We start from the raw sequence: 25,946 nt of genomic DNA, 5'->3' as shown, positions 1-25,946 counted from the left end.
AAGTTAGTGGATGTGTCATAATCTTTGTCTTCCCCATATTCATCCAGGACAAGCTCGTAAACTCAAGGAGCTCATGCGACTGATAATATCCACATTTATTAATGAAACCATTCGTTGTTTTAATAATAACTGTCACCCAAAAGAAAACTTTTTAAACCTCATCAGTTTTAAAGTCTTTCTAACATAAAACTATACTTTTTTTTTTTTAATTCCCATTTATTTACATATCTTTGAGCTGTTAAAATATCAGTAATCTTCAAAGTATGTCAAATACATACGAGGGACGTTCAAAAAGTTTCTGCACTTTTTTTTAACTCTATTTATTAAGAATTTCAAAAACAAATTACATCATTTTCTACATAGTCACTTTCCTTTGCGATGCAATTTTTCCCAGTCACATGACACTCTCAGACACAATCAATTACTACTCCTCCCACCTTCACCGTTTCCAATGAAATTTATAAAAGTGCGGAAACTTTTTCAACGTCCCTCATAGAATTATCTCAGACTATACAGTAAACACTTTTCATTTATTACAACATATATACTGCATAAGCTAGCTAGAATTCATACGTTTATATTTTTAGAGCATGTATTTAGCCGTCTGGTCTGGTTTGACCATTTTTATGCCGCATGCCTATTCACTTAAAGGCCTGTAACAATGTAGTATTATTTAAAGCTTTGTAGAATTTTTGGTAGAATCCTCCTTTTTTTTGTTAAAACGCTGCTGTGTTCAGGATCCCTGGTGCAGGCTTTGTGCTGATGACATTGAGGTGTGTAGCATCAGAAGAGAGGAAGTTGGAAGAATTAAAATGGGCCTTGGAAGATGGAGGATTGAAGATAAATATGAAGAAGGTGGAATATCTGAGGTTTAATGATGACCAGGAGTCAGAAGATTACATATCGAGGATCAGTGGTAGCCCAAGATGGAGAATTAGATGCAGAGATAACCCGTAGAGTGCAGGTTGGATGGAACAATTGGGAGAAGGTATCAGGAAGTGTTGTGTGAATGTACACTTAAGGAGAAGGTTAAAGGTGAAGTTTTGAAGATCAGCAATGATGTCTGGAGCTGAGACATTTGCAGTAAAGGGAGAATAGAAATACCATGAGGGTCCATAGCTCTGACCACCACCTGGCCATCAACCTAAAGGATAGAATAACAACACACCAAAGGAGGTCCCAGTTAGAGGAGGCCTGCACCAGGGATCTTCTTGAAGTTCTCACCTCTTTGATCTGCTGATGGATGTGTTGAGTCATCGGTCAAAGACCAATCATCTGGTGCAGGCTTTTTGCTGATGACATTGACAGAAGAGAGGAAATGGAGAGGACATTGGAAGAATGGAGAAGGGCTTTAGGAGATAGAGGGTTGAAGAAAATTAGGAAGAAGATATAATATATGAAGGTTAATAATGACTGGGATTCAGATGTTAACTGGTAGGGAAAGCTATTGAAATGACCGGAGAAGTTTAAATATCGAGGATCAGTGGTAGCCCAAGATGGAGAATTAGAAACAGAGATAACCCGTCAACTGCAGTGTGGATGGAAGAACTGCAACAAGGAATCAGGAGTATTGTGTGATTCAAGACTTAAGGAGAATGTTAAAGGTAAGGTTCTGAAGACAGTGGTAAGACCACCAATGATGAATGGAGGTGAGACATGGGCAGTAAAGGGAACGCAGGAAAAGAACTTAAATGTGGCAAAAAGGGGAATGTGGAGATGGATGTGTGGAGTTACAAAAAAGGACAAAAGAAGAAATGAGACAATCTGAAGAGCAACAAAAGTGGGAGAGAAATCTAATAAAAGAGAGGAAAGTAGAGTGAAGTGGTATGGACATGTGATGAGGAGCAACAAGGAATATGTGAGCCAAAAAATGATGGGAATGGAAGTCCAGGGGAAGAGAAAGAAAGAGAAGGCCAAAGCAGAGGTGGATGGAGAAAGTAAAAGAAGATCTGAAGGAAAAGGGTCTGACTGGTGCAGGACCAAGCTGTTTGGAGAAGGTTAAACGAGCACATCGACCCCAAAGTAGAAGTGGGAAAAGATGAAGTGGAAGAAACTGATGTATTCAGTTTGTCCTTCTATCTGTCCATTTGATACATAACCCTAGAATTGTGCAAGCCAGAAACTAAATATTTTAGGAAACCATCTTTGCTTATTAGTAAGAGACCACCATGAATGGTGGAGCTGGTGATAAACTAGCCATTGGTGGACAGACAGGGATACCAAGCAGTGAGTAGACGGCTGTTTGAATTCAGGACTTTGGCGCTTGGCATAGACGTGGGAATACTGATTCAGGCGGAATGTAATTGTGCCAAAGGTTTACCCTGTTGAGCTCATTGGGTATTCTTTTGGGTATCTTCTCATGTGAGGATGGGGGTCACACTCCACTGCTTCTTTACACATTTGTCTCCATCAATCTGAAGGTAAACTTGAAAAACAAAACTGAACAAAGTTGAAAGCATCCTACAGCATGGTGCCCCCTCGGCATTCTTTGTCTGGCACTTCTTAATAGGTCACCATTACCTATACAGGTATCTAATTTAAAATGTTTTTTTTCAGGGTCACCCAGGAAGAGAAGGTCCACCAGGAGAGAAAGGCATTCATGTAAGTCCCTGACTTCCCATTCACCACTGTTTTGAAAATGGTGGCTAAAGCCTTGGCAGCACCGTTGACAGCAATAGAGCCCCCGAGCATCTTATATGTGGATTTTTGTCTCTATGTGTTTGGTTGCTATTGATTTTGTCGTTTGTGATTTTGTCACATTTGCCTGCATTTCATTTGACCAGTAAGGTGGCAGCACAGCGGTTAGGACTTTGGCACCCTTGGACTTTGCCTGCTTTCCCTATGCGTCTGTGAGGATTTCTCCTTTGAGTTTTCTCCTCCTATATTCCTAAAGAAGCAAGTGTGTTTCCAGATTGGGACCCCTCGGTTTGTGCAAGAGTGGGCACTGTGATGGGCTGGCACCCAAATATGGTTTAGTTTCTATCATTACCCACTGCTGATGGCACTGGATCTAACCCGCATAAACCTGAACTGCATTATATGGGGTTGGCAATGCCATGTTATCCAAAAGTAAGAATGTACAGCACATTCAACTTATACATATGCATCCTGCCCAGGATTTCTGCCTTTTGCCCAGTAGGTTCTGACCCCCATGAACATGAACTGTGTAAAATGGGGTTGGCAATGCCATGTTATCTAATAGATTATACAGCACATTGGGCTTATATACAGTATACCCTCTCTACCCAGAGTTCCCTTCTGCCTTTTTACCCAGTGTGTTCTTGACAGGCTCCACCCTTTTCCTGTGATGCAGTTTAAGCTCCACCCCCAGAATTCAGCATTTCTCCAGTGCCCCTTTTGCTCTCCACATTCGACAATATGGGACACTGTCTTGTGGAATACCCTATTGAGAGGGCGGGTAGTACATTTGTGCCCACTCATACCACAGATAAAAATTGCAACAACCAAATATACCAACTGCTTGCCACACCTCACTGGGCTAACTTCTCTTCTCTTTGACTTCTCTTCTGTAAACGTCAAAGTATCTGACTGAAATAACAAGGCTAGTCTTTTCTGTACAGTTACACACACAATACGCTGACAAGGACTAACCAACCAAGCATTTATGGTTTGAATAAATGGAAAGACTGTCTACAGATAATATATATCAACAGTTTACTCAAATTAAAATGCACACTTGATGGATAGATTCTTGTTTGATGTTTATGAACGGTGCCAACCGGGTGGTGCCCCTCTTGTACGTATTCACTTTGATACAAATTCGGACTGCTGGAGTGCAGTGTACAGCCGTCTTAGCCAGAAAAGCTAAAAGAGTACCCCAAACCCCTCAACAGGGGGACCAGTCAGACTTCTGACTGTGTGGGTACAGAGAGGGCTTATCAGTCGTGGACTGTGTGCCTAACCTGATGGTGCCATCTTTAATAAGGGACTCTTTTATATTTTATCATCTAGGGCCCAGCGGGAGCACAAGGACCCATTGGATACCCTGGGACTCGAGGTGTCAAGGTAAGTGTCGAGGTGTCCATCTTCTTGGACATACTGCTTCTTATCTAGGAGCCCCAGGTTTGAGCACCACCTTGTGGCTCCTGATGTCCCTGCATCTGCAAGCCTTCAGATTTCATCCAGAGGTAACGCGGTTCCTGCTCTTCCAGTCTGGGATAATATGTCACCATCTGTGTACCTGTAGGAGTCTGTTTGTGGTCTCACCCTCATCTTGTTATGAGGATTAGGCACCCCTTATAGTTATTAAGTCTTCCTGGGGAAGCAATGAATGCTTCTGTCTAGGCCACCATTTCTTCTGATGCTCATGTTGATTCCTCCTGCTGAGACTCTGGAACATGGCATGCCATCCCTAACGGTGCCCATCCACTCACACTAGTATGATGACATACCATTGTGATGGAAGGCCCTGCATTTATCCTCCTATGGTGGCTCTGGCACACCATACTCTTCTCCCATGCCCCCTTTTGTCCACCTGCAGTCCTCTTATCCAGCAGGCCACCCAGCACCCAGCAATCCACATGCCCAAAGCAGTGTATTCCTTTCCAAATAAGGTTGGGAATAATGTGAAGAGCTGGAACAATAGAGGGTCTTCTATTTTGGGAGTCAAAGACTCAAACTTCCATTAGAGAACTTTAGTGCCATACTGCGATCCTGATAATGTTCTCCATCTCCTCCGATCAATTATCTGGAGGGCAGCCATGGGATTTCTCTCCTCATTTGTCTTTTTTTTGTAAACGCGAAGGGCAGCCTGCGACTCCATTACAATAGCTTTGCAGCGCACACATCAGACATCACTTAACTTCGCAGTCCGTCTGGCGCTCACACACACGTGTTTGCAAGGTGGCAGGCGGTGGAGATGCACAAAAGAACGCAGGCTGCAATTTCCTCTACTGGCGGGGGCTCCCTCTGTTTCAGCGTACACTTTTCAAATCAGTTCCGGAGATTTTTTTTTGGTGTTGTTGTCTCTTTCCTTTTTTGTATTTCTGTGTTTTTGTGAAGCAGGTGCTTTAGATTAGGAAATGCAGCCATCATTCTGAGGCAGGCATCCACGGTGTAAGGGGTGGGATTTGAGACGACTGTAGTGAATGAATCCGCTGTTTAAAAAGAAAAGGGAGTCGTTCAGCTCAAGGCTGTCGGAAGAGGCCATGATATGCGTACGGTTAAGCTGGGCAAATTGAACTGATTGAACTTTAGAGGGTATCGATTGTTTTAAATGGAGAGGTGATTTTTGAAACAGAAGGTTGTCAGGCCCCTTCACTTTTTTTCAGTTTGCTATGCTCATGCCTTGTACTAAAATTATTTTTCTCCCGCATCTAGCAGCACTCAATACCCCAGAAATGTTCTGCAACTATATTAAAAAATAAAACTCTGAAATATCCCCAGGACAAGTGGTCCGTGGCGCTGTCTAAGTGTTAAATAAATAATCGCGCTTGAGAATGTGCACCCTCAGAATTGACATACAATTGTGCGCAAGATGGCGGCACTCCGGAGGTAGCTGAGCCGATCACACACTCGTGTGTAAAAGCGAGCGGATAAGTCAGGTGCCGAGCTCACTCCTCAGAGTGGCCGAAGGATCACATTGGCCCCCAATCAAGGCAGTAGAGAGAAAAAGAAATGGAATAAGAAAAAGGGCAGAAATGGAGCAAAGAAAGAGAAACGGAGGTCAAAGGGAGAGGAGAATGAATGAAAGGAAAAGAGAGACAAGGAGTGAGCCCATGCAGAAGAAAATGGATGCTGAGGAAGAGGAGCGATTTCCAGGGAGTAGGAGCAACCTGATGTGCGGTGTCTCCTACAGATGCCAAGGGACAGGCAGTGGGAGACGAGTCTGGCTTGGCATGGCACCTTATGGTTGCCAAGGGCCTGTCAATGAGGACCTGAGCCAGGAATAGACGGCTGACTGGACCTGTCGATAGGCGATCTATCTATCTATCTATCTATCTATCTATCTATCTATCTATCTATCTATCTATCTATCTATCTATCTATCTATCTATCTATCTATCTATCTATCTATCTATCTATCTATCTATCTATCTATCTATCTATCTATCTATCTATCTATCTATCTATCTATCGACCTTTTTAGTCTTGCCTACTATCTATCTATCTATCTATCTATCTATCTATCTATCTATCTATCTATCTATCTATCTATCTATCTATCTATCTATCTATCTATCTATCTATCTATCTATCTATCTATCTATCTATCTATCTATCTATCTATCTCTGATTGCTCCATAGACCTGGGTTTAAAGTCATTGCCTTTATGCAGTCTGCATGCTCTCCCTCTGCCCATGTGCATGTCTCACCCTCCTCACAAGTCCCAAAAATGTGTCTGGTAAGTTCAGAAGAGGGGTACCATGATTATCTAAAAGGACTGGCATGTTGTCCTGAATTGGCTCCTACCTTACAAACAGATTCAATTTCAATTTTCCAAGAGCACATACTGGGGAAGATGGTTTAGAAAATGGATGGGTGTTACATTTTTACATATTTCAAAGTTAAAGAGCAATTCGTAAAATAATATGTACTGTAGTGTTATTGGTATACTTAAAATTGTTGTTAAACATCATGTGAAAACTGGGAAATTTTTTAGCATGCCGATAGACTCTGTGTGCTAATGGAAATGATCTTTCCTCTGATTAGTTTTGTTTTATGTGATCTGCACAAACAAGAATCAGGCCACCGCATCATCTGGGGTTTTAAATGCCACTGTATGTGACAACTAATGGGAATGTGTGATCCTTCTGTACACAGGGGGCTGATGGAGTCCGAGGTCTCAAAGGGAGTAAAGGTGAAAAGGTAAGAAACAGTCTCTGGATGGAGAGAGTGAAAGGGGCTATACTCAGATAATGGTGGGACATCTAGATATTCAAGTACAACATCATACATATAGATTTAAAATATGTTATATAATAATTAGAAAAAGTTAGAAAATAGACAGACAGATACAAAAGGCACCCTCAGATATAACTATACAGATAAATAATATGATAGATATATGAAAGATGGCAGGACTAAAATTCAGATTAACAAGAAAGGCATTGTATATGATAGATAGATAGATAGATAGATAGATAGATAGATAGATAGATAGATAGATAGATAGATAGATAGATAGATAGATAGATAGATAGATAGATAGATAGATAGATAGATAGATAGATAGATAGATATTAATTTTAGTATAGTAGGCAGAATAAGATAGATAGATAGATAGATAGATAGATAGATAGATAGATAGATAGATAGATAGATAGATAGATAGATAGATAGATAGTGAGAGAAAGACACTATATAATGGTAGATAGATCGCTCCTTTGCTAACTCTTTAATTTCAGTGTTAATTGCCTGGTTGCATTATTGGTTCCTGTATCCAGATTTTAACATCATTGTTGTTGTTTTTACTGTCATTGCCACTTATAATTCCAAACATTGAAACTCTTGCAATGTTTTAAATTTTATTTTTAATGATAAACCTAGATAGACTTCATTTCTGTAGTCATTGATTTGTTGTAAGCGTATAAATAATTGGATCTTCTTTGTTTCTTTCCAATGTTGACATAGAGTTCAACAGCTAAAACTTTGTTAGAATTTTCATTTTATGAAGAAAGGAACAATGAACTCCTATCCGGTTCTGTTATCCACAGGGTGAAGATGGCTTCCCAGGATTCAAAGGTGACATGGGAATCAAAGGAGACAGGGTACGGTTCAGCTCTGGTTAATTATATTTGTAATTGGGAAATAAATCCTGTTCAGTGTGTTGGGGCACAAGGTGACCAGTTCAACCCCAAACGCTGACTCACCTCCAGACACTGAGCACAAGCCAGGTGCTGCAGGCACACAAGTGTACAAAATCTGTGGTATCTGTAAATCTGTAAATCATTTTGGATTTAAGCATTGACAAAGAAGCACGACCCGGGTCGACAGGTTGAGCCACACAGTTCAAATCTGTTAATCAGCTGATAAGCATCTCATTTCAATTCAGCCGCCATCTCCTGCGATTCTTTTAGGGTGATGCTGGAGTGGCAGGTGTCAGGGGTGAGGATGGGCCAGAAGGTGCCAAAGGGCAGGCTGGACCAATTGGGGAATCCGGAGCAGCAGGACCTGCTGGAGAGAAGGTATTGCATTATTCTTAATATTAAACTAAAAAAAAGCAGACTGTTAACCATCACCTTTTCTTATAGGAAAAATGCTTATTTTAGTAGAAATGTTTCGTAAAGTTGTTAGGTTTTCTGTAGTTGGAGCTTATGCTGCTTTTCTTAACGGATATATGTTATGCTCTTGGTACACATCAATGAAAGTCTGATAGCACTGGTGAGCCCCCTCTTTGAGCCCCCACATTGCTCCTTATACACCACAATCCTAAACATCCTTCACTATATGCCAGGCCAAAATGATAAAAGGCTCACTTCTTCAGGTATCACTCCCACAAGTGGATACGGGGTCTACATGTGGACCTGCCCTTTGAACTCTATTTAGCTGTCACTTTAATACAAAAGTAAATCAATAAAGGAGCAGCCATTAATATATCATTCACAAAAAAGAAAAGCTGCACCAGGTAAAGTCAGCATGTAAAGCAGCTGCTTGTAATTTGAATAAAGGATATCAAGAGAGTAACACCAAAGGTGTGTTGTAAAGCATACAGATGCCATGAGCTGATGTGAAATGACTCTTTAATGTTTGTTCTCAGGGTAAACTTGGAGTTCCAGGATTACCAGGATACCCGGGACGGCAGGGAGCAAAGGTACGGGCAGTTTGTATTTGCTGTCTGTGTGTTAATGGAATCCATGAGGAGACGTCCTCATCAAGATTGGGAACATCACAGCAGCAGCGTTTACCTCGAAACTCAGTGCCTCCAATCATTATATAGTGCCTTTACTATCTATCTATCTATCTATCTATCTATCTATCTATCTATCTATCTATCTATCTATCTATCTATCTATCTATCTATCTATCTATCTATCTATCTATCTATCTATCTATCTATCTATCTATCTATCTATCTATCTATCCAACCCGCTGAATCCAAACACAGGGTCACGGGGGTCTGCTGGAGCCAATCCCAGCCAACACAGGGCACAAGGCAAGAACCAATCCCGGGCAGGGTGCAAACCCACCGCAGGACACACACCCACACACCAAGCACACACTAGGGCCAATTTAGAATCGCCAATCCACCTAAGCAGCATGTCTTTGGGTTGTGGGAGGAAACCGGAGTGCTCGGAGGAAACCCACGCAGACACGGGGAGAACATGCAAACTCCACGCAGGGAGGGCCCGGGAAGCGAAACCGGGTCCCCAGGTCTCCCAACTGCGAGGCAGCAGCGCTACCCACTGCACCACCGTGCCGCCCATCCTATACAATGTCTTTCTTATTAATCTAAATTTTAATCCTGCCTACTATACCATCTTTCACATATCTAATATATAGTGACTTTTATATCTATCTATCTATCTATCTATCTATCTATCTATCTATCTATCTATCTATCTATCTATCTATCTATCTATCTATCTATCTATCTATCTATCTATCTATCTATCTATCTATCTATCTATCTATCTATCTATCTATCTATCTATCTATCTATCTATCTATCTATCTATCTAGCATTCTTATGTAGTGCCCTTACTGTCTATTTTAATTAATAAAAGTTAAATGAATGTGTAATTCCAAAGTGTTAAGTTAAAGTGTCCCTCAACCTGACCTAAGCATGTTTAAAGTTTTTTTTTGTGGCATTTAGGGGGTCAGGTGTCTCTCACTTAACTCAATAACACACCAAAAGATCAACCCAAGAACAATTTCCAGCTCCTTCTACCAATGAGCTTTTGCTCCGTTTCATCTCCAGAGTCACCAATTGACTCCACCATGTGTGTGTGTGGGTGTGTTGTGTGTTGAAGTTGCTTCCATGGTGAGGATTAGTGATGTGACATGAGCACCATATCCTTTCGCTGCGTATCTTGACTTTTATTTAAAAGGTCATGTTCCTGGAGGTGCTTCCTAGGCTGACGTCTTTTTGTCTGGTCAGTTGCAGTGCACCACAATTTTTGGGCTCACTTGCTGCCACCTGGTGTCTTGGAGGAATCCTGACAGCCTCTCCCAGTCCTTTACTTAACCACCTGATCTTATGAAATTTCTTTATTAGACACCCCCACACCCCCTACCCTTGTCCATTCTTTCATGACACTGTGACTTGCCTGCACTCGAATTTCACCGCCATGTCTAGAATGCCTTGTCATAGAGTCTCCCACCCTGTAATATCCCTTTAGGTACAGGATTGCATTGAGAGATGACTCCTAAACTGCAGTGAACCAATGAAGACACCACAGTAGCATGGCAGAGATGGTCAAGTTTTGATAAATCTAAAAGTCATTTCTGAAGTATATATAATAATATAATTTTTATAATTTCTGTCTCACTTCAGGGTTCTGTGGGATTTCTTGGCGCAGCAGGAGTTATCGGAGAGAAAGGCAAACGGGTAAGTGGATGAGTCTAACAACAGCCAAGTTCATGCCGCTGAAAGTCTGAGGTGGCTACCATAGTGCAGATGGTCAGATCTGATGGACGTTGTCTCCTAATTTAAAATTAGACTGCTGTCCATTTGTATGTTCAGTTGCCAGGCCTAAGGTCCAGAATTATATTCAGCATTTAAAACTTTGATAAAAATATCCAAGGGTACAATAATGTAGTGGTTAGATTCATAGACTAGCATTCTGAGTTTTATGGTGGCACGGAAGGGCAAGTGTCAAAAAAAAATAAAAGGTGTGCCACGCACACTTTGTTTGAATGTGCGCTTCACCTTAAGCATGCGCGTCACCTTATTTTTAATTAAGAGGCACCACATTTAATTCTGCACGTCACTTCGTTTGAATGTGCACATCACCTCAAACGTGCACATCACCTTTTTTAATTGTGAGGCACCACATTTAATTCTGCTCGTCACCTCGTTTGAATGTGCGCATCACCTCAAGCATGCGCGTCACCTTTTTTAATTGTGAGGCACCACATTTAATTCTGCGCGTCAACCTTAGTGTGTGTGTCACCTTATTTTTAATTAAGAGGCACCACATTTAATTCTGCGCGTCACCTCGTTTGAATGTGCGCATCACCTCAAGCGTGCGCTTCACCTTTTTTAATTATTAGGCACCACATTTAATTCTGCGCGTCACCTTTAGTGTGCACGTCACCTCGTTTAATTGTGCGGCACCTCATTTAAATCTGCGTGTCACCTCATTTGAAAATGCGCGTCACCTTAAGTGTGCGCGTCACCATGTTTAATTGTGTGCGACACACCTTTACATTTTTTGTCAGTTGCCCTTCGGGGCCACTGTAGAGTTAAGAGGTAGAGGTTAAGAAGGACCACAAGGTTTGGCACACAAACAAGGTAACGTGAATTATTGACTGCTTAACTCCTGAAGCCTGTTTGGTTTGTTTTCTCTTTCAGGGGGCAGCAGGACAACCAGGAGCTGCAGGTCAAAGAGGACCCAATGTAAGTGTGTTGGATATTCCTTCATTTCTATTTTCTTCCCAGACGTCTATATGAGATGTTGTCGACTTCATTGCTGCACTATGTGTTGTTATTATTATTATGTACTTACCATTTAATGTTATATTAAAATACACTGCAACTCTCCACAGGTAGTTTTGTCCATGTTGGGCAAAGGGAGATGACATGACTTACTCGGGGTCACACAGTGTCTTTGTTGTGGGAATGAGGTGTCGCTACTGCATACTGAAAAAAGCAGTGTGGCCGTAGGTTAATCTGAAGGCATATCGTGTGTAGAATGAACACAAGGAGCGTGGAAAAAGAGTTGGGGTCCCAGCCAGGAGTTCCCCCTTTAATTTTAGCAATGGCATAGAAAGCAGCAAGGAACAGCACAGGTTACCCAGCTCCAGTCCCGATGGTTACTGTTAGCTGAATGATGAGAGCTGCCTGCTGTGGTTTACCTTTATTTCACCTGGAGTGGAAAGGGAGGGGTGAGGAGGGGGCCGAATGTGACATCACTCCCCTTTGACAAGAACGTCCTCTGTCCTGGGAATGGGAACAGAAGTGTAACCCCCTTTATGGCTTTGATAAATCAGTCCCTGTAAGACACCCCCGTTCTTGACAAGTGGCAGGGTCCTAATCAGGGTAGCATAGTTATAAACATTTACCTCTTTGCTAAGAGTATCATTTTACTCCAAGTATAAAGGGGTCATAGATTCCCAAGAGAAGGTGCGCAATCAGAAATGAGTTGGGTGACTGGTCAACTTCTTAGGTGGCCTGGGTTCATCAAAACTTTGGGGAGCAAATGTTTCGCATTGGTGTCAGTTGTGGGATATGTTAATAGGAACCTGTTTCATAACAGTCCTTGTCTAGTCAAAAAATGTCTGTGGATAAAAAATGAAAGATTTATGATTGTGAAGTTTATTCTGCTAGAATGACAACAAGGCATGAAAACATCTAAATGCTTTTCCACATTAGACTTGGCTTTAGTGATGCATCTGACGTGTCTTGATGATTCCTTAGGGTGCTCGAGGGAGCAGAGGCCAGAGAGGACCTACTGGTAAAGCAGGATTAAAGGTAGGCCTACCTTTATTGGCAGTGAGATTGTGATAAATACTGATTAAGGTTCTGATCAATCAATCAATCAATCAATCAATTTTTGTCCAGTTATAGCATAAGGTAGGACTACCAAATGTGGAGCAAAAGCATAAAGTCTGCAAAGGTTATGTCAGAAACACAACAAGAGAGTCGTCATCATCATCATCATCATCATCATTTTCACTAAGTAGACAGCTATTTTAAAAGTTTTCCCAGGTTAGCCGGTTGCCCCCCCAGATCTCTCCCCAGCCCTTGGCATAACTTTTAGGCTCATTCTTTTCATGTTGCGTTTTTTGGAGAAAGCAAACCCATACCTGTCCAGAGGGCCTACTAAACGCCTCTGATACCCTCATCTGTCAGGTAGGGCGCTCACTTGTCAACCCAACAAAACCGCAGTGGGACAATCACAAAAAGTCCTCCATGCACATATGATCTCTCTGCTTCTCTCTTTCTGCCCCTCTGTCTCTCGCTGTCCCACTCCATCTCTCCATCTGTCTCTCTCCCTCTCTACATCTCTCTGTTTTTTTTTTTCATTTCTCTCTCTCCCTGTCTGTCCCTCTTGGCGTCTTTCAGGTTCTCTCCTCCTCTCATTCTGTCTCTCTCTCTATCTCCATCTTTTTGTGTCTCTCCATATCTCTCTTTCTCTTTCCATCTCTCCCCATCTTTCTGTCCCTGTCCCTCCATCTCTTTTTCTCTCCATCTCTCTGTGTTTCTTCATCTCTCTCTCTCCCTCTCTGTCTCTCAATCTCTCCGTCTCTCTCTCTCTCCCCCAAATCTCCATCCCCATCTCTCCATCTTTTTGTATCTCTCCATATCTGTCTTTCTCTCTCCATCTCTCCCCTATCTCCCTGTCTCTGTCCCTCCATCTCTTTTTCTCTCCATCTCTGTGTTTTTTTATCTCTCTCTCTCCCTCTCTGTCTCTCAATCTCTCCGTCTCTCTCTCTCTCCCCCAAATCTCCATCCCCATCTCTCCATCTTTTTGTGTCTCTCCATCTCTCTGTCTTTCTCTCTCCATCTCTCCCCATCTCCCTGTCTCTGTCCTTCCATCTCTTTTTCTCTCCATCTCTCTGTGTTTCTTCATCTCTCTGTCTCTCTCACTCTTGCCATCCTTTTGTGTCTCTCCATCTCTCTGTTTTTCTCCATCTTTCCCACATCTCTCTGTCTCTGTCCTTCCATCTCTCTGTGTTTCTTCATATCTCTCTCTCTCTGTCTCTCTCACTCTCTCCATCTTTTTGTGTCTCTCCATATCTGTCTTTCTCTTTCCATCTCTCCCCATCTTTCTGTCCCTGTCCTTCCATCTCTTTTTCTCTCCATCTCTCTGTGTTTCTTCATCTCTCTGTCTCTCACTCTCCCCCAAATCTCCATCCCCATCTCTCTTTCTCTCTCACTCTCTCAATCTTCTTCTTCTCTCTCTCTTACCATCTCTACGTCTCTCAATCTTTCTCTTCATTTCTCTTTCTCTCTCTCTCTGTGTGTCAGTAGCCTCGTCTCCATTGCAGTTATGCGTAAAATAGAAGCGACACTTCTGAAAAGTCGACAAAACACAAATGCAAATTGTCTGAGTGATTTTATGCAAGTAAAGTTTGTTTTATTACCTGAAGTTAAAAGAACTGACCTGGTGAGTGCCGGTTCTGCTATTTCAACTACGTCTACAGTCACCATGGAGGTGACGAGAGCGAGGGAGTGCAATACCGTGAGGCGAACTCCTTATGCTTGGCAGAGGCCACATAATAGGAATTTCTGTGAAATCGTCCGCAGTGATTTTACTGAGGAGCTGTGGGTACAAAATTTTAGGATGAGCAGCTCAACATCAATGGAATTATGCAGCACAACAGGCCCTCTTGTGTCCCCTGCTATAGCATACGAGGGAGTCAGTCCCGGCCTGAGAAGCAGATAGCCATTGTGCTTTATCAAGTGTCTACCTGTGCGGAATGCAGGGTTGTTGCCGAGACATTTCATGTGATCACAGGTGTGTGTGTGTGTGTGTGTGTATGGGGTGTGTCAGGCTGATGAGGTAATACATCACTTCACCTGATGTGGAAGAGACACGGCAGACGTCACAGCGCAATTACGAGGCACACAGAATACCTCGAGTGTGTGGTGCAATCGACGGCTCACATAATCTCCCTCTGGTCTGGTGGAGAAGCACATTTATTCGAGTCTGTAAAGTGTCTCCCATGCTCACGTGTGACATTTTTTTTTGTTAGGCTAAGCAAAACAGGCTATTCATAAGTCCGGAAAAGAGTCTTGGTAATGATTGCTACCGAGTAATGAAGTGTATATTAAAAATCTAAATTTCTCGATCTCTCTGTCTGTCTGTCTCTCTCCACACCCCAACTTCATTATCCTTTTCCCCCTCCAGATTGCTGGCACAGCCCTGACACCCCATCCCTGAGGTATCTCTACAACAATCTCCTGAGCCCCCTCGAAGGTAACAGGGTGAAGTCAAACTGCTGGCCCCCCAAGCGTGTCTCGTATGATTAAATAGGAGCCCACCCTGAAAACTGGTCTATCGCTCACCTCTTGCCAGTGCTGTCATCTACTTTGCCATACAAAGACATATCACCTGACACGCTTGGGGTTCCCCGGAGAGCCGGCGGTGAGGTTCCACCCTGTTACCCTCCAAGGATTAATGAAGAGTAGAAGCTCATCTTTTCTCACTTTTCCATAAAACCGTCAGCCTCGGCTCGAATCGGCCTTGTTAGCAGCTGTTCACCTGAGGCGTCCTGCTCATCTGTAAACCTTCCTGGACTTGACTTTTTTACCGCACTCGGTCCCTGAGTAAATTTTTCCCTTCCCGGCACGGAGTGAGCGATTACAGTTCATTTTCAATTTTCCTAATAACACCGTCATCGGCTCTTCCCCTCGACTTATTTTAATCACTGTCGAGACCTCCTGGGATTGAAGCGTTTTATCCTTTTCCTCCGGGCTGTAGGTGCCGTTACGAGATCGCTGCTAATTTGCTCTAACTGGCTGCTCTTCGACTTTAATGATGTCACGGCACATTAACTGAGGGTGACCTGCTAGTCACCAGCGGCACTTTCCACTTGTCCAGAATGGCCATTCAGGTTCCATTTTTGTTGAAGCAGATGATTTAGTGGTCATTTATAGGGAGGGTTTTATTAGTAGCAATTGAGATTAAAATAGTACTCCTTGACCTGCGTAAATCCTGCTAATTAAGAGCACTGCGGGAGGGTGGTATAGTGATGGCATCTGAGCAGACAGGTCATGGAATGGCCTGTCCACTCCAAATGAGGCCTGCTGTGAGGATGTGGGTCTGCTGGGGATGCTGTACATGCAGAACTAAAACCTCTTCTCTTCTCTTTAGGGCACAGCCGGCAACGACGGGCCTCCTGGACCCCCCGGTGAACAGGTAACCATCGTTCCTTATCCGTAATTTGTCATCACTTAGTGGAAAATGTCACTTAGGAGAAATGAAGGTTTAAAAATCTCTTGGAATGTAATGAGTGTGTGGATAGCAGCAGTCAGACATGAGCCTTAATTACGGGTCAGGAGATGGGGAGTGAGAAGAGCAGGCTGAAGTCGAAATTGATAAGTGAGAAAATGAGAATCAGACAAGGCCCCAAAATGTAAGACGCAGTGAAGGGTCAAGAGCTGGAAAGAGAGTTTAATTCATTAAGCCAAAATGAAAGATGAGAATTGAAGTTAGGTAATAAAAGCCAGAAGATAGATAGATAGATAGATAGATAGATAGATAGATAGATAGATAGATAGATAGATAGATAGATAGATAGATAGATAGATAGATAGATAGATAGATAGATAGATAGATAGATAGATAGATAGATAGATAGATAGATAGATAGATAGATAGATAGATACTTTATTAATCCCAATGGGAAATTCACATTCTCCAGCAGCAGCATACTGATACAATAAACAATATTAAATTAAAGATTGATGATAATGCAGGTAAAGAACAGACAATAACTTTGTATAATGTTAAATGTTAACGTTTACCCCCCCCCCCCATGTGGAATTGAAGAGTCGCATAGTTTGGGGGAGGAACGATCTTCTCAGTCTGTCAGTGGAGCAGGACGGTGACAGCAGTCTGTCGCTGAAGCTGCTCTTCTGTCTAGAGATGACACTGTTTAATGGATGCAGTAGATTCTCCATGATTGACAGAAGCCTGCTCAGCGCCCATCGCTCTGCCACAGATGTCAAGCTGTCCAGCTCCATGCCAACAATAGGGCCTGCCTTCCTCACCAGTTTGTCCAGGCGTGAGGCGTCTTTCTTCTTAATGCTGCCTTCCCAGCACACCATCGCGTAGAAGAGGGTGCTCGCCACAACTGTCTGATAGAACATCTGCAGCATCTTATTGCAGATGTTGAAGGACACCAGCCTTCTAAGGAAGTATAATGGTATGGTAGACGTTTGGTTGAGTGGACTGATAGGGGAAGGGGCGTCTGTTATTGACCAATGTCCTTTAAATCAAATGTGTTTTATCAATCTATTGAAAACGAAATTACAATGTACCAGACTGTATTAAAAGGTTATTACAGTATAATGTGTTGTAAGTATGAGTAATATAACGTACAATGCTTACAGTATACCTGTCATTGGACACATCCTTCCAGAAGGCGAAACACAAGCAACCCGCTTACAATATGCGTCTTTCCCCCTAAAATTTCATTTTTGTTTTTTTACTTCATATACATTTTTACAATCATTAAAAAGAGTTGGGATGTTGAAAATGCAGATTTTTTTTTTTTTGTCTGTTAATATCGAGGGTCTGCCGTTAATATAATAAGTTGGAAAACGAGACAGCGCACCTTCATCCCGTCAGGGGGATATCGCCGCACGACACACACCTCCGTCTGTTCAGAACTAGCAACAACTTAGCAACCGCACAAGAAAATCTGGTAGGTGTTCGTACAAAAACAATATGGCGTCACAGGTGAGAGAAGAAAGGCCATAAACTGGATGACGGCTCCCATGAAAGCGTACCACAAAATGGCAGGGTGCTTGTTGTGATTTTCGGTAGGTTTTTGTGCCTTCTCTGTGGAGTTTTGGGGACTTTAATATGGAGAGTTTGTTTTTTTGTTTTTGATTCAAGGAATTTAGTAATAATAATAATAACTAGAACAACTGAAGAGCAAACCATTGCAAAGACAATTCTTTCGAGACTTGGAAAGACCATTTGTCAATAAGCAGGCTGTGACGCGTGAGTTGCTGTCTTGCACCCCAAAGACGAGGTCGAGTCTCAGTACTTTAGCAAAATCAGCTTTATTCAACTCGAAACAGGAACAGCACGGTTATTTATTGCTACAGGATCTACCATGCTATGAAACGCAGACAAAGCAAACAGGCAGAGTCGGGGGCCAGGTCAGTGGCCAAGTTATAATGCTCCCTGCATCACCCATCGGGCAACCGGCACCTTGTGCGTGGCAGCGGTCAGCTTGTAGTTGTTTCTGTGGTGCTGCGAATCTGTGGTCGCCTCAGCAATGGACAAGTAACCCTAAACAGGCACGGCAGTCGCGTTTCTGCGTGTCGTCTCATTAGAGAGGGTCTGAAAAGAGGCAATCGCATTTCTGGGTGTCGTCCTGTTGGAGAGAGTCTCAATGAGTTCAGATGTCTCACAAGATCTCACAGTTCTGGTCTTAAGGGAGAGACAAAAAACTTAATCATAAGCAGCTCAGGAGAAAGCACTCAATACCGGATACCACCTGAAGAACATCTACAGGGGTGTCAAACTCCCGTCCTGGAGGGCCGCAATGGCTGCAGGTTTTCATTCTAACCACCTTCTTAAATAGTGACCTGTTTTTGCTGCTAATTAACTCCTTTTGCCTTAGTTTTAATTAACTCAACTCAGACCCCTTAGTTCCTTCTATTTCCTTAATTAGCAGCAAAACAATAATGAGACACAAAATGAGCAAACAGGTGATCAGCTAACCACATTATCTGAACATAAAGAAAGATGAGGGTCTCATTAAGTTTGATCTCTCAGGTCAATAACCAGAAACAGAAAATCAACAGTTTGGGAAATGTCTGCTGTAGCAAAATGAGAGCAGCAGCAAGCCGAGGATTTAAGTAACAAGTTTAATTAACAGCAAGAACTGGGTTCTCATTAAGAAACTGGTTGGAGTGAAATTGGTTGTAGTTTGAAACCCCAGTTTAGCTGGTCATCTGTTGGCTCGCTTCACGTCACGTTTCTGTTTGGCTGCCATTTAATGAAGAAGTGCCATTTAATGAAGAAGGAGTTTGACACCTGTGTCTTAAAACATCCAGTAGACAGAAAATGTAGGCAATGCAACAAGGCAGAAGAGCCTAGAAGTCTCATGGTGGCAGGCCACACTACACTTTACACCATCTGAGTTCACTTACATACTCTGTCAAGTAGCCAGTTATACTCAATTGACTATGTGCAAGCCTCTGAGGGTACAAGGGCCACATAAATACTATGAATAAATGTTGTGAACATAAACGATATCTCCATCATGTGGGATGTGCCAGTAGGTACTGAAAGAACATTAGAACACTCTAGACGAGAACAGGCCATGCAGCCCAACAAAGCTCGCCAGTCCTATCCATTTATTTCTTCCAAAAATACATCGAGTCGAGTTTTGAAAGTCCCTAATGTTTTACTGTCTACCATACTACATGGTCTCTTATTCCAAGTGTCTATTGTTCTTTGTGTAAAGAAAAACTTCCTAATGTTAGTGTGAAATTTCCCCTTAACAAGTTACCAACTGTGTCCCCGTATTCTTGATAAGCTAATTTTAAAGTCCCAGTCTCGATCCACTGGACTAATTCCCATTATAATTTGAAACACTTCAGTCAGGTCTCCTCTTCATCTTCTTTTGGTTAAACTGTAAAGGCTCAGCTCTGTTAACGTTTCCTCATAATTCATCCCCTGTAACCCAGGAATCAGCCAAGTTGCTCTTCTCTGGACTCTTTCTAGTGCTGTTATGTCCTTTTTGTAGCCTGGAGACCAAAACTGCACACAGAACTCCAGATGAGGCCTCACCAGTGAGTTAAAAAGGTTGAGCAGAATCTGGTCAGCTAGGAAGCACCCTGGCTAATCATCCTGATAGAGTGCAGCATGGCAAGAAAGAGAAAACCTGTCTGTTGATCGATATTACCATTCCAGATGATTCGAACATCACGACGAAGGACTGAAAAGATCAGTAAATATAAGGACCTGGAAATCAAGATCAGCAGGATGTGGAATTGTAAGACAAGACCTGTACCGATGATAGTAGGAACATTAGGTACACTTAAGAAAGGATTTGATTAAAACCTAAGGATACTCCAGGGCCCTCCATCAGATAGTGAAGTGCCAAAGACCACACTTATGGGCACTGCGCACCTTCTCTGAAAGGTGCTCCGGTAAATCGCTTTGATTTCTTGTTGAGCTCTGAATTTGTCAGTAAAACCTCCAATTATAAATAAGGGGAAACAATTAAAAATAATAATAACGTTATTGTTTTATATATTTGGATAAATTTAGTATGGCCGTGCGATTCTTGGAGAGTTTATTTCTTCTTCCTTTTTGCCATTAAGGCTTTTGATTTTTTGATTCGCGTTTTGCACTTTGGTATCAGTCTTGGCTCATCACCTGTCCCGATCCTCGTCATTTAAGATCTCGTTGCGTCTTGATGAGCCTGTACACCTCTGATAAAAATAACAAACGTTATAAGAAAAATATTCTCTGTCTTTCCTTAAAACAATCTCTGACAGTGTGCACTAGCCATTTTACAACAATCGTCATAATATTCCTTCACATCCTGACAACAGGTAGCTACTAGAGATCACATCAGCGTGAGGTCACCTGTACACCTGCTTATGCATGTAATTATCTAATTAGCCAATCACATGGCAGCAGTGCAATGCATAAAATCAGGTAGATGCAGCTCAGGAGCTCCAGTTAATGTTCACATCAAACACCAGAGCGGGCAAAAATGTGACGTCAGGAATTTCGACCGTAGCATGATTGTTGGTGCCAGGTGAACTGATTTGAGTGTTTCTGTAACAGCTGATCTCCTGGGATGTTCACACAAGTTTACTCAGAATGGCGAGAAAACACAAAAAAAACATCCAGTGAGTGGTAGTTCTTTGGACGGAAACACCTTGGTGCACTAGACGAGCCTGCCAGCCTTAGCGTTGGCCTCTGTGTGCTTGCGTGCAGCCAGTTCAAGAGCAGTCGGCTCGGTGATTTACTGAATCTCAGCAATGCCCTCACTTGCACCTTGTACATATAATAATAGATTGTTGCAGTAGTTTTTTTTAAAAGTTTTTACAGTTCATTGGCGGTGTGTAAAATGATCAGTGTTGCAATAATTGTGATGAAAAAAAATATGTGTTCCGTTAAAATTTCACTTTTTCTTGGTGAATTGTGACGTTTCCTTAAAAAGTGCAGCAAAAAAAGTATTTGGCGTCCAGGGGTGTATTAACCACCCCAAATATGTGGCAGTTTAGGGGTTAAAGAACAATAATAAGTAATAGAAAATAAGATCGATAGTAAAGTCTGGATATATAAACGCTTACTGAAAGGAATTAGAGATGGCAAGGATGAAAGTCCCAGGGCGACGTTGATTTAGCAATTGATGTTTATGAAATGCTGTTAACTGAAAACTGGTCACACGTGTCTTTGCTTTTCTTTTCTAACGTCTCTCTTCCGTCGTTGCAGTTCCTCTTCCTGACGTCGCTTTCAGATTCGCATCACGTGATTGTTAGATATTCTGATTGGCTGGCTGTCGATATGGTGGATGAATTCTCTCAAATTCTTTAATCTTGTTTTAGTACGACTGTTTTTTTTTTTTTTAAGCAGTCGAGTTTCTATTGCTGTCTCAAGCTGTAATTTCCAGTCCCATAGGATCTGCTTCTCTTCACAGGGTGTAACGTAATCGTTTGCAGCCTGAACCATACCATGTCTTCCTTTACCAAGCCGTTAACCAGTTTAGTCGTGGTGCCTTTTCCTTCACCGGTGATAAAATCGTCAATACAGCTTGAGGCGTCTCCTGAATTCCTGCTCAGTTCAAACAGATGGTACTGATACGGGTACAATTCAGATGAAAACGGGTTGCCTTTGATGTCCATGCATGTGACCTGTATTTAAGTTCATCTGTTGCTTTGTCTTGAACAAAATGTAATGAAAATATAGACCAAAATTTACAGATTTTGTACACTGACAACACATACCAAGAATGAAGGTTCGTAGAGCACAAAAGGCAAAATGGAGTTGCCTAAAACAAAAGGGCAATCCAAGGCGAACGATACAGAAATCCCGAACGAGGTCATAAACCTGAGCAGAAATCCAATCAATCAGAGAAACACCAGAAAGCTCACCAACTCCCTCGACTCATTCGAAATGAACCACCACCAGGAACTGTGGGCGAGCCTTCAGATTTATAGGAAGGGAGGGAAATTCCTTGATTGGCAGGTGGCCCCGCCTCTTGGGGTGTAACACAGGCAGCTTATACAAATCGACGAAACCCAAAATAAGGAAAGATGCATGCAATCAACACAAAAAGGATCAAAAATGAACAAAAGAGACGTCCAACTTGAATTTGAACCCCAGCCATTGGAGGGACCCAGACTGCGACATGACTGTTATAACAATTTATCCACATGGGACAATTTAAATGATACCCCCATTTGTTTCCCTATGATAACCGCCAATAGAAGTTAGGTAAACATATAAAAGTGATTGAGCACCGCCTGTGAAAATCATACAAGATAAAGGACGGCAGTTCGGACAAATCTGTGAAAGAGATTGAGGAAGTAAGAAAACTAGTCAAACTGGTGAACGTGATGCATCTTATAAGACATGAGAAGAGGTGACGGAGCAGGTGAAATATGGGGAAATGTACAGAACACGGAGAAACAAACAGCTTCTGTCTCTGAAGCGGAAAGTGATATGTGTTATAAAACCGTAAAAATGTGAGAGATGCCGTAGATCTTATAAAAGTGTAGCTGAGAGACGCTCTCTAATTTGTCAGATCGATACGTATCCTAAGGCACACCAAAGAAAATTAAATTGTGTTGTGTAATCTGAAAAGAAGCGAAGCTTCCTAAGGCAGACAGTTAATGTGAGACCTGCTATAATCTATTCAAATAATATCCCCTAACAGACAGACCCTCCTGAACCTGCAAAGCTCATAAATCCTCTGGTCTACAGGAAATGAAAGAGACTGCGTCTGATCCGTAAGGAATAGTTTATGCAGTCAGACGAGGTACACGTAAATGTGCATATGGACAAGTACACATAATATCGGGTGACGGCACTTGAGCGTCAAACTGTGCCTTACACTCTTCATCAATATTAGTGCTGCCTTTGTTTTTGCTGAGGCAGCTTTTCTTGTACAAAAAAAAAAGATTAACAACATCTAAAAAATAGAAATGACAAATGGAGACATGAGAGGTATAACAGGGACAATCTGAACACATCATATCTCCCTTGTCTAGTAAAAAGGCTAAGAACGAAATGTACAGTGTATATAAAGAATTGGTGTGAATTGGCAACACCAACATGGCAAAAAAAGGGTGGAAGGACTCCAAAGCAACCCACAAACGAGGCCAGGACCTTCACTGGGCCTCACCCCAGGCAGCCTGACCCCAAATACAACAGGCAGGCTTTGGCCTACACAAGTCCAAAATGAAGTGCAGGTTTCTAAAGTTTAAAAATGACTTTAAAAGTTGCACAAAAAGGCCCTTAAAGGGAAAAGATAAACCACAAAACATATGGGTTGTGAGGCAAAACAATTAATTAAAATGAATAAATAAAGAATGTATTTGCATAACCAAAAAAAAATGAAGTACAAAAATTAATCAAACAGGAAAAAAAGACGAAAAGGGTTTGTCTAAGAAGGCAACCTAAGGCTAACAATTTCATCCATTCCCCAATATGTACAATGCAAAGACAAAGCAAGAAAATCTACTATACCCAGAAAAATCTTGCGGAAAAGCTGCACCCTGTATTACTACTACTCAACTAATAAACGTCTGCTGGGAGCATCTCTTCCACATGAATATAAATGTGGAGGCGGTCCCAGCAACAGTGATGTCAGGGTGGCCACACCTCTTGTGGTACCGCCCACAAAACAGGAGGAACATAAGACAATGCACAATACAGAATTGCTGATAGATAGATAGATAGATAGATAGATAGATAGATAGATAGATAGATAGATAGATAGATAGATAGATAGATAGATAGATAGATAGATAGATAGTGTAGTAGACAAGATTAAAAATTTAAATGAACAAGAAATGTGTTTTATTAGATAGATAGATAGATAGATAGATAGATAGATAGATAGATAGATAGATAGATAGATAGATAGATAGATAGATAGATAGATAGATAGATAGATAGATACTTTATTCATCCCTTCAGGGAAATTCAGGTATCCAGTAGCTCAAACACATTAATAAATATTGTTAAAAATAATTCTAAAAGCAATGAGAACATAAATAAATAAATAAATAAATAAATAAATAAATCTATACTAATAAAAGGCAAAGCCCTCACTGACTCACTCATCACTAATTCTCCAACTTCCCGTGTAGGTAGAAGGCTGAAATTTGGCAGGCTCATTCCTTACAGCTTACTTACAGAAGTTAAGCAGGTTTCATTTCGAAATTCTACGCATAACGGTCATAACGGTTGACAATGTCCGCCATGTCAAACTTTCTTATTTATTTATGGCCCCATCTTCACGAGATTTGGTAGGGGGCTTCCCTGCGCTAACTGAAACCGATGTACGTACTTATTTCGGTGGTATGATGCCACTGTCGTCCACCATATTGAACTTTCCAATGGTCTTTGTTAGTTATGGGCCCATCTTCAAGAAATTTGGTACGCGGGTTCCCAATGCTAACTGAATCCTACTTACATACATATATATATATATATATAGCCTGCAGCTTGGTCGCCGTGTGAGGCGGTGTTGGGTCCCCCATCCCCACGCCTCCCATGTAGTTGGCTGCCTGCCTATATAAGGCTGTCTGTCGCTCCGGTCTCTTCATTCTCTTCCTTGCTTCACCACGGTATTCACGTCTCCCTGGTGATAACTGCAGCCTTTTTATTTAATCCACGGCTTCTCCGCTACTTTATTGTTCGTTTATTATGATTATAGTTATTGTGTAGGTATTTTAGACTTAGTTTACATTGTTCAGGTACCCATTTCCTTTATCGTTCAAATCGTACCCCCATTAACATGTCTATCGAGGTGATCACCATCGATCAAAGATCTGTCACTTACCGAGTGGTTTCCATGCCCGGAGATGGCGACTACCTTTTCCATTCTCTGTGTTACATATTACACGGCCATATCAGGCTCACTCTTGATATCCGGAGGAACATTGTGTCTTATGTATTGAATGACTGGGACAGGTTCAAGGTGTGGACTGATGATGGTACAGGAGATAATTATACTACACAGGAGCACTAGAAGAGGGAAATGCTTAAGCCCTTCACCTGTGGTTCTGCATGTGAGTTGATGGCTGCCGCTGAATTGTTCAGTTGTTGCTTTCAAGTGTACCGAAATGGCCAAATATTTTACACCTTTGGACAACCGCCAATACCTCTTAAACATCTTAGATTCACAGGTGACGATTTGAGTAGTGGACACTTTGATGTTTATGAATGTTTCAACTCTCAAAAGCTGGATGCGAAGTTATCGATGAAACCCATTTCAATTCAAACGCCTCCAATTTCCAGTAAGGCTCTGCTTCGCAATGACAATTAATAAGTCTCAGGGACAGACCCTACAAAAGGTTGGCATTGATTTGAGGCAAGATTGCTTTTCATATGGCCAACTATACGTTGCATGCTCAAGAGTGAGCTCAGCGCACAGCTTGGTCATATTACAACTGGAGGGCCGAACTGACAACGTGGTATACAAAGAGATCATTTACAAATAATTATTGGTATATTTTCCCTCAGTTTAAAAAGGTTTACTTTTTTTCTTAAAAATTATTTTAAAGCAGTACTTCTCCACTGCGAAGTGTGGGTTTTTTGCTAGTAAATAAATAAATAGCACACAATAACAAGTGAGTGTTGGAAGGTAGAGTGATAACCATTTTCAAAGTAATAAAAAACACATTGTGGCCCATAGGGGGCATCTCAGAACTCCACAGAAAGCCACATTAATGCCAGTCCCATTCATGCTTGCACACCCTCAAGGCCATTCTTTACAGTTTGCCTCTGGGCATTTGAGCAAATGTTCCGTGTCCTGATCCAGTGTTTTCTACTCTTTTTGTAGGTTTTTTTCCTATGTTTGTCAGAGTAACAGCCATGTTTTCCTGTCATATGTGTTGTTGTGTCTTTAAGGGTTTTTGCCACAACAATTTTAAACTGTAGGTC

General features: G+C 41.9%; 1 protein-coding gene across 4 annotated transcripts in view; it reads left to right on the top strand.

The window, feature by feature from the left end:
• The window catches only part of LOC114667466 (collagen alpha-1(XI) chain-like), a 377,917-nt gene that overhangs the window by 205,556 nt on the left and 146,415 nt on the right, over positions 1-25,946 (top strand). For all 4 annotated transcript variants that reach the window (XM_051920865.1, XM_051920864.1, XM_051920867.1 and 1 more), the window contains 10 exons: positions 2,557-2,601; positions 3,973-4,026; positions 6,784-6,828; positions 7,677-7,730; positions 8,040-8,147; positions 8,720-8,773; positions 10,457-10,510; positions 11,477-11,521; positions 12,542-12,595; positions 15,945-15,989. In XM_051920865.1, coding sequence (XP_051776825.1) covers positions 2,557-2,601; positions 3,973-4,026; positions 6,784-6,828; positions 7,677-7,730; positions 8,040-8,147; positions 8,720-8,773; positions 10,457-10,510; positions 11,477-11,521; positions 12,542-12,595; positions 15,945-15,989 — 558 coding nt within the window. The remainder of the gene's footprint in view (positions 1-2,556; positions 2,602-3,972; positions 4,027-6,783; positions 6,829-7,676; positions 7,731-8,039; positions 8,148-8,719; positions 8,774-10,456; positions 10,511-11,476; positions 11,522-12,541; positions 12,596-15,944; positions 15,990-25,946) is intronic.

This window comes from Erpetoichthys calabaricus, chromosome 17 (assembly GCF_900747795.2).
Source record: "Erpetoichthys calabaricus chromosome 17, fErpCal1.3, whole genome shotgun sequence".
Taxonomy (NCBI): domain Eukaryota; kingdom Metazoa; phylum Chordata; class Cladistia; order Polypteriformes; family Polypteridae; genus Erpetoichthys; species Erpetoichthys calabaricus.
The sequence above is the reverse complement of the archived record's forward strand: the minus strand, read 5'-3'. Positions and strand labels throughout refer to the sequence as shown.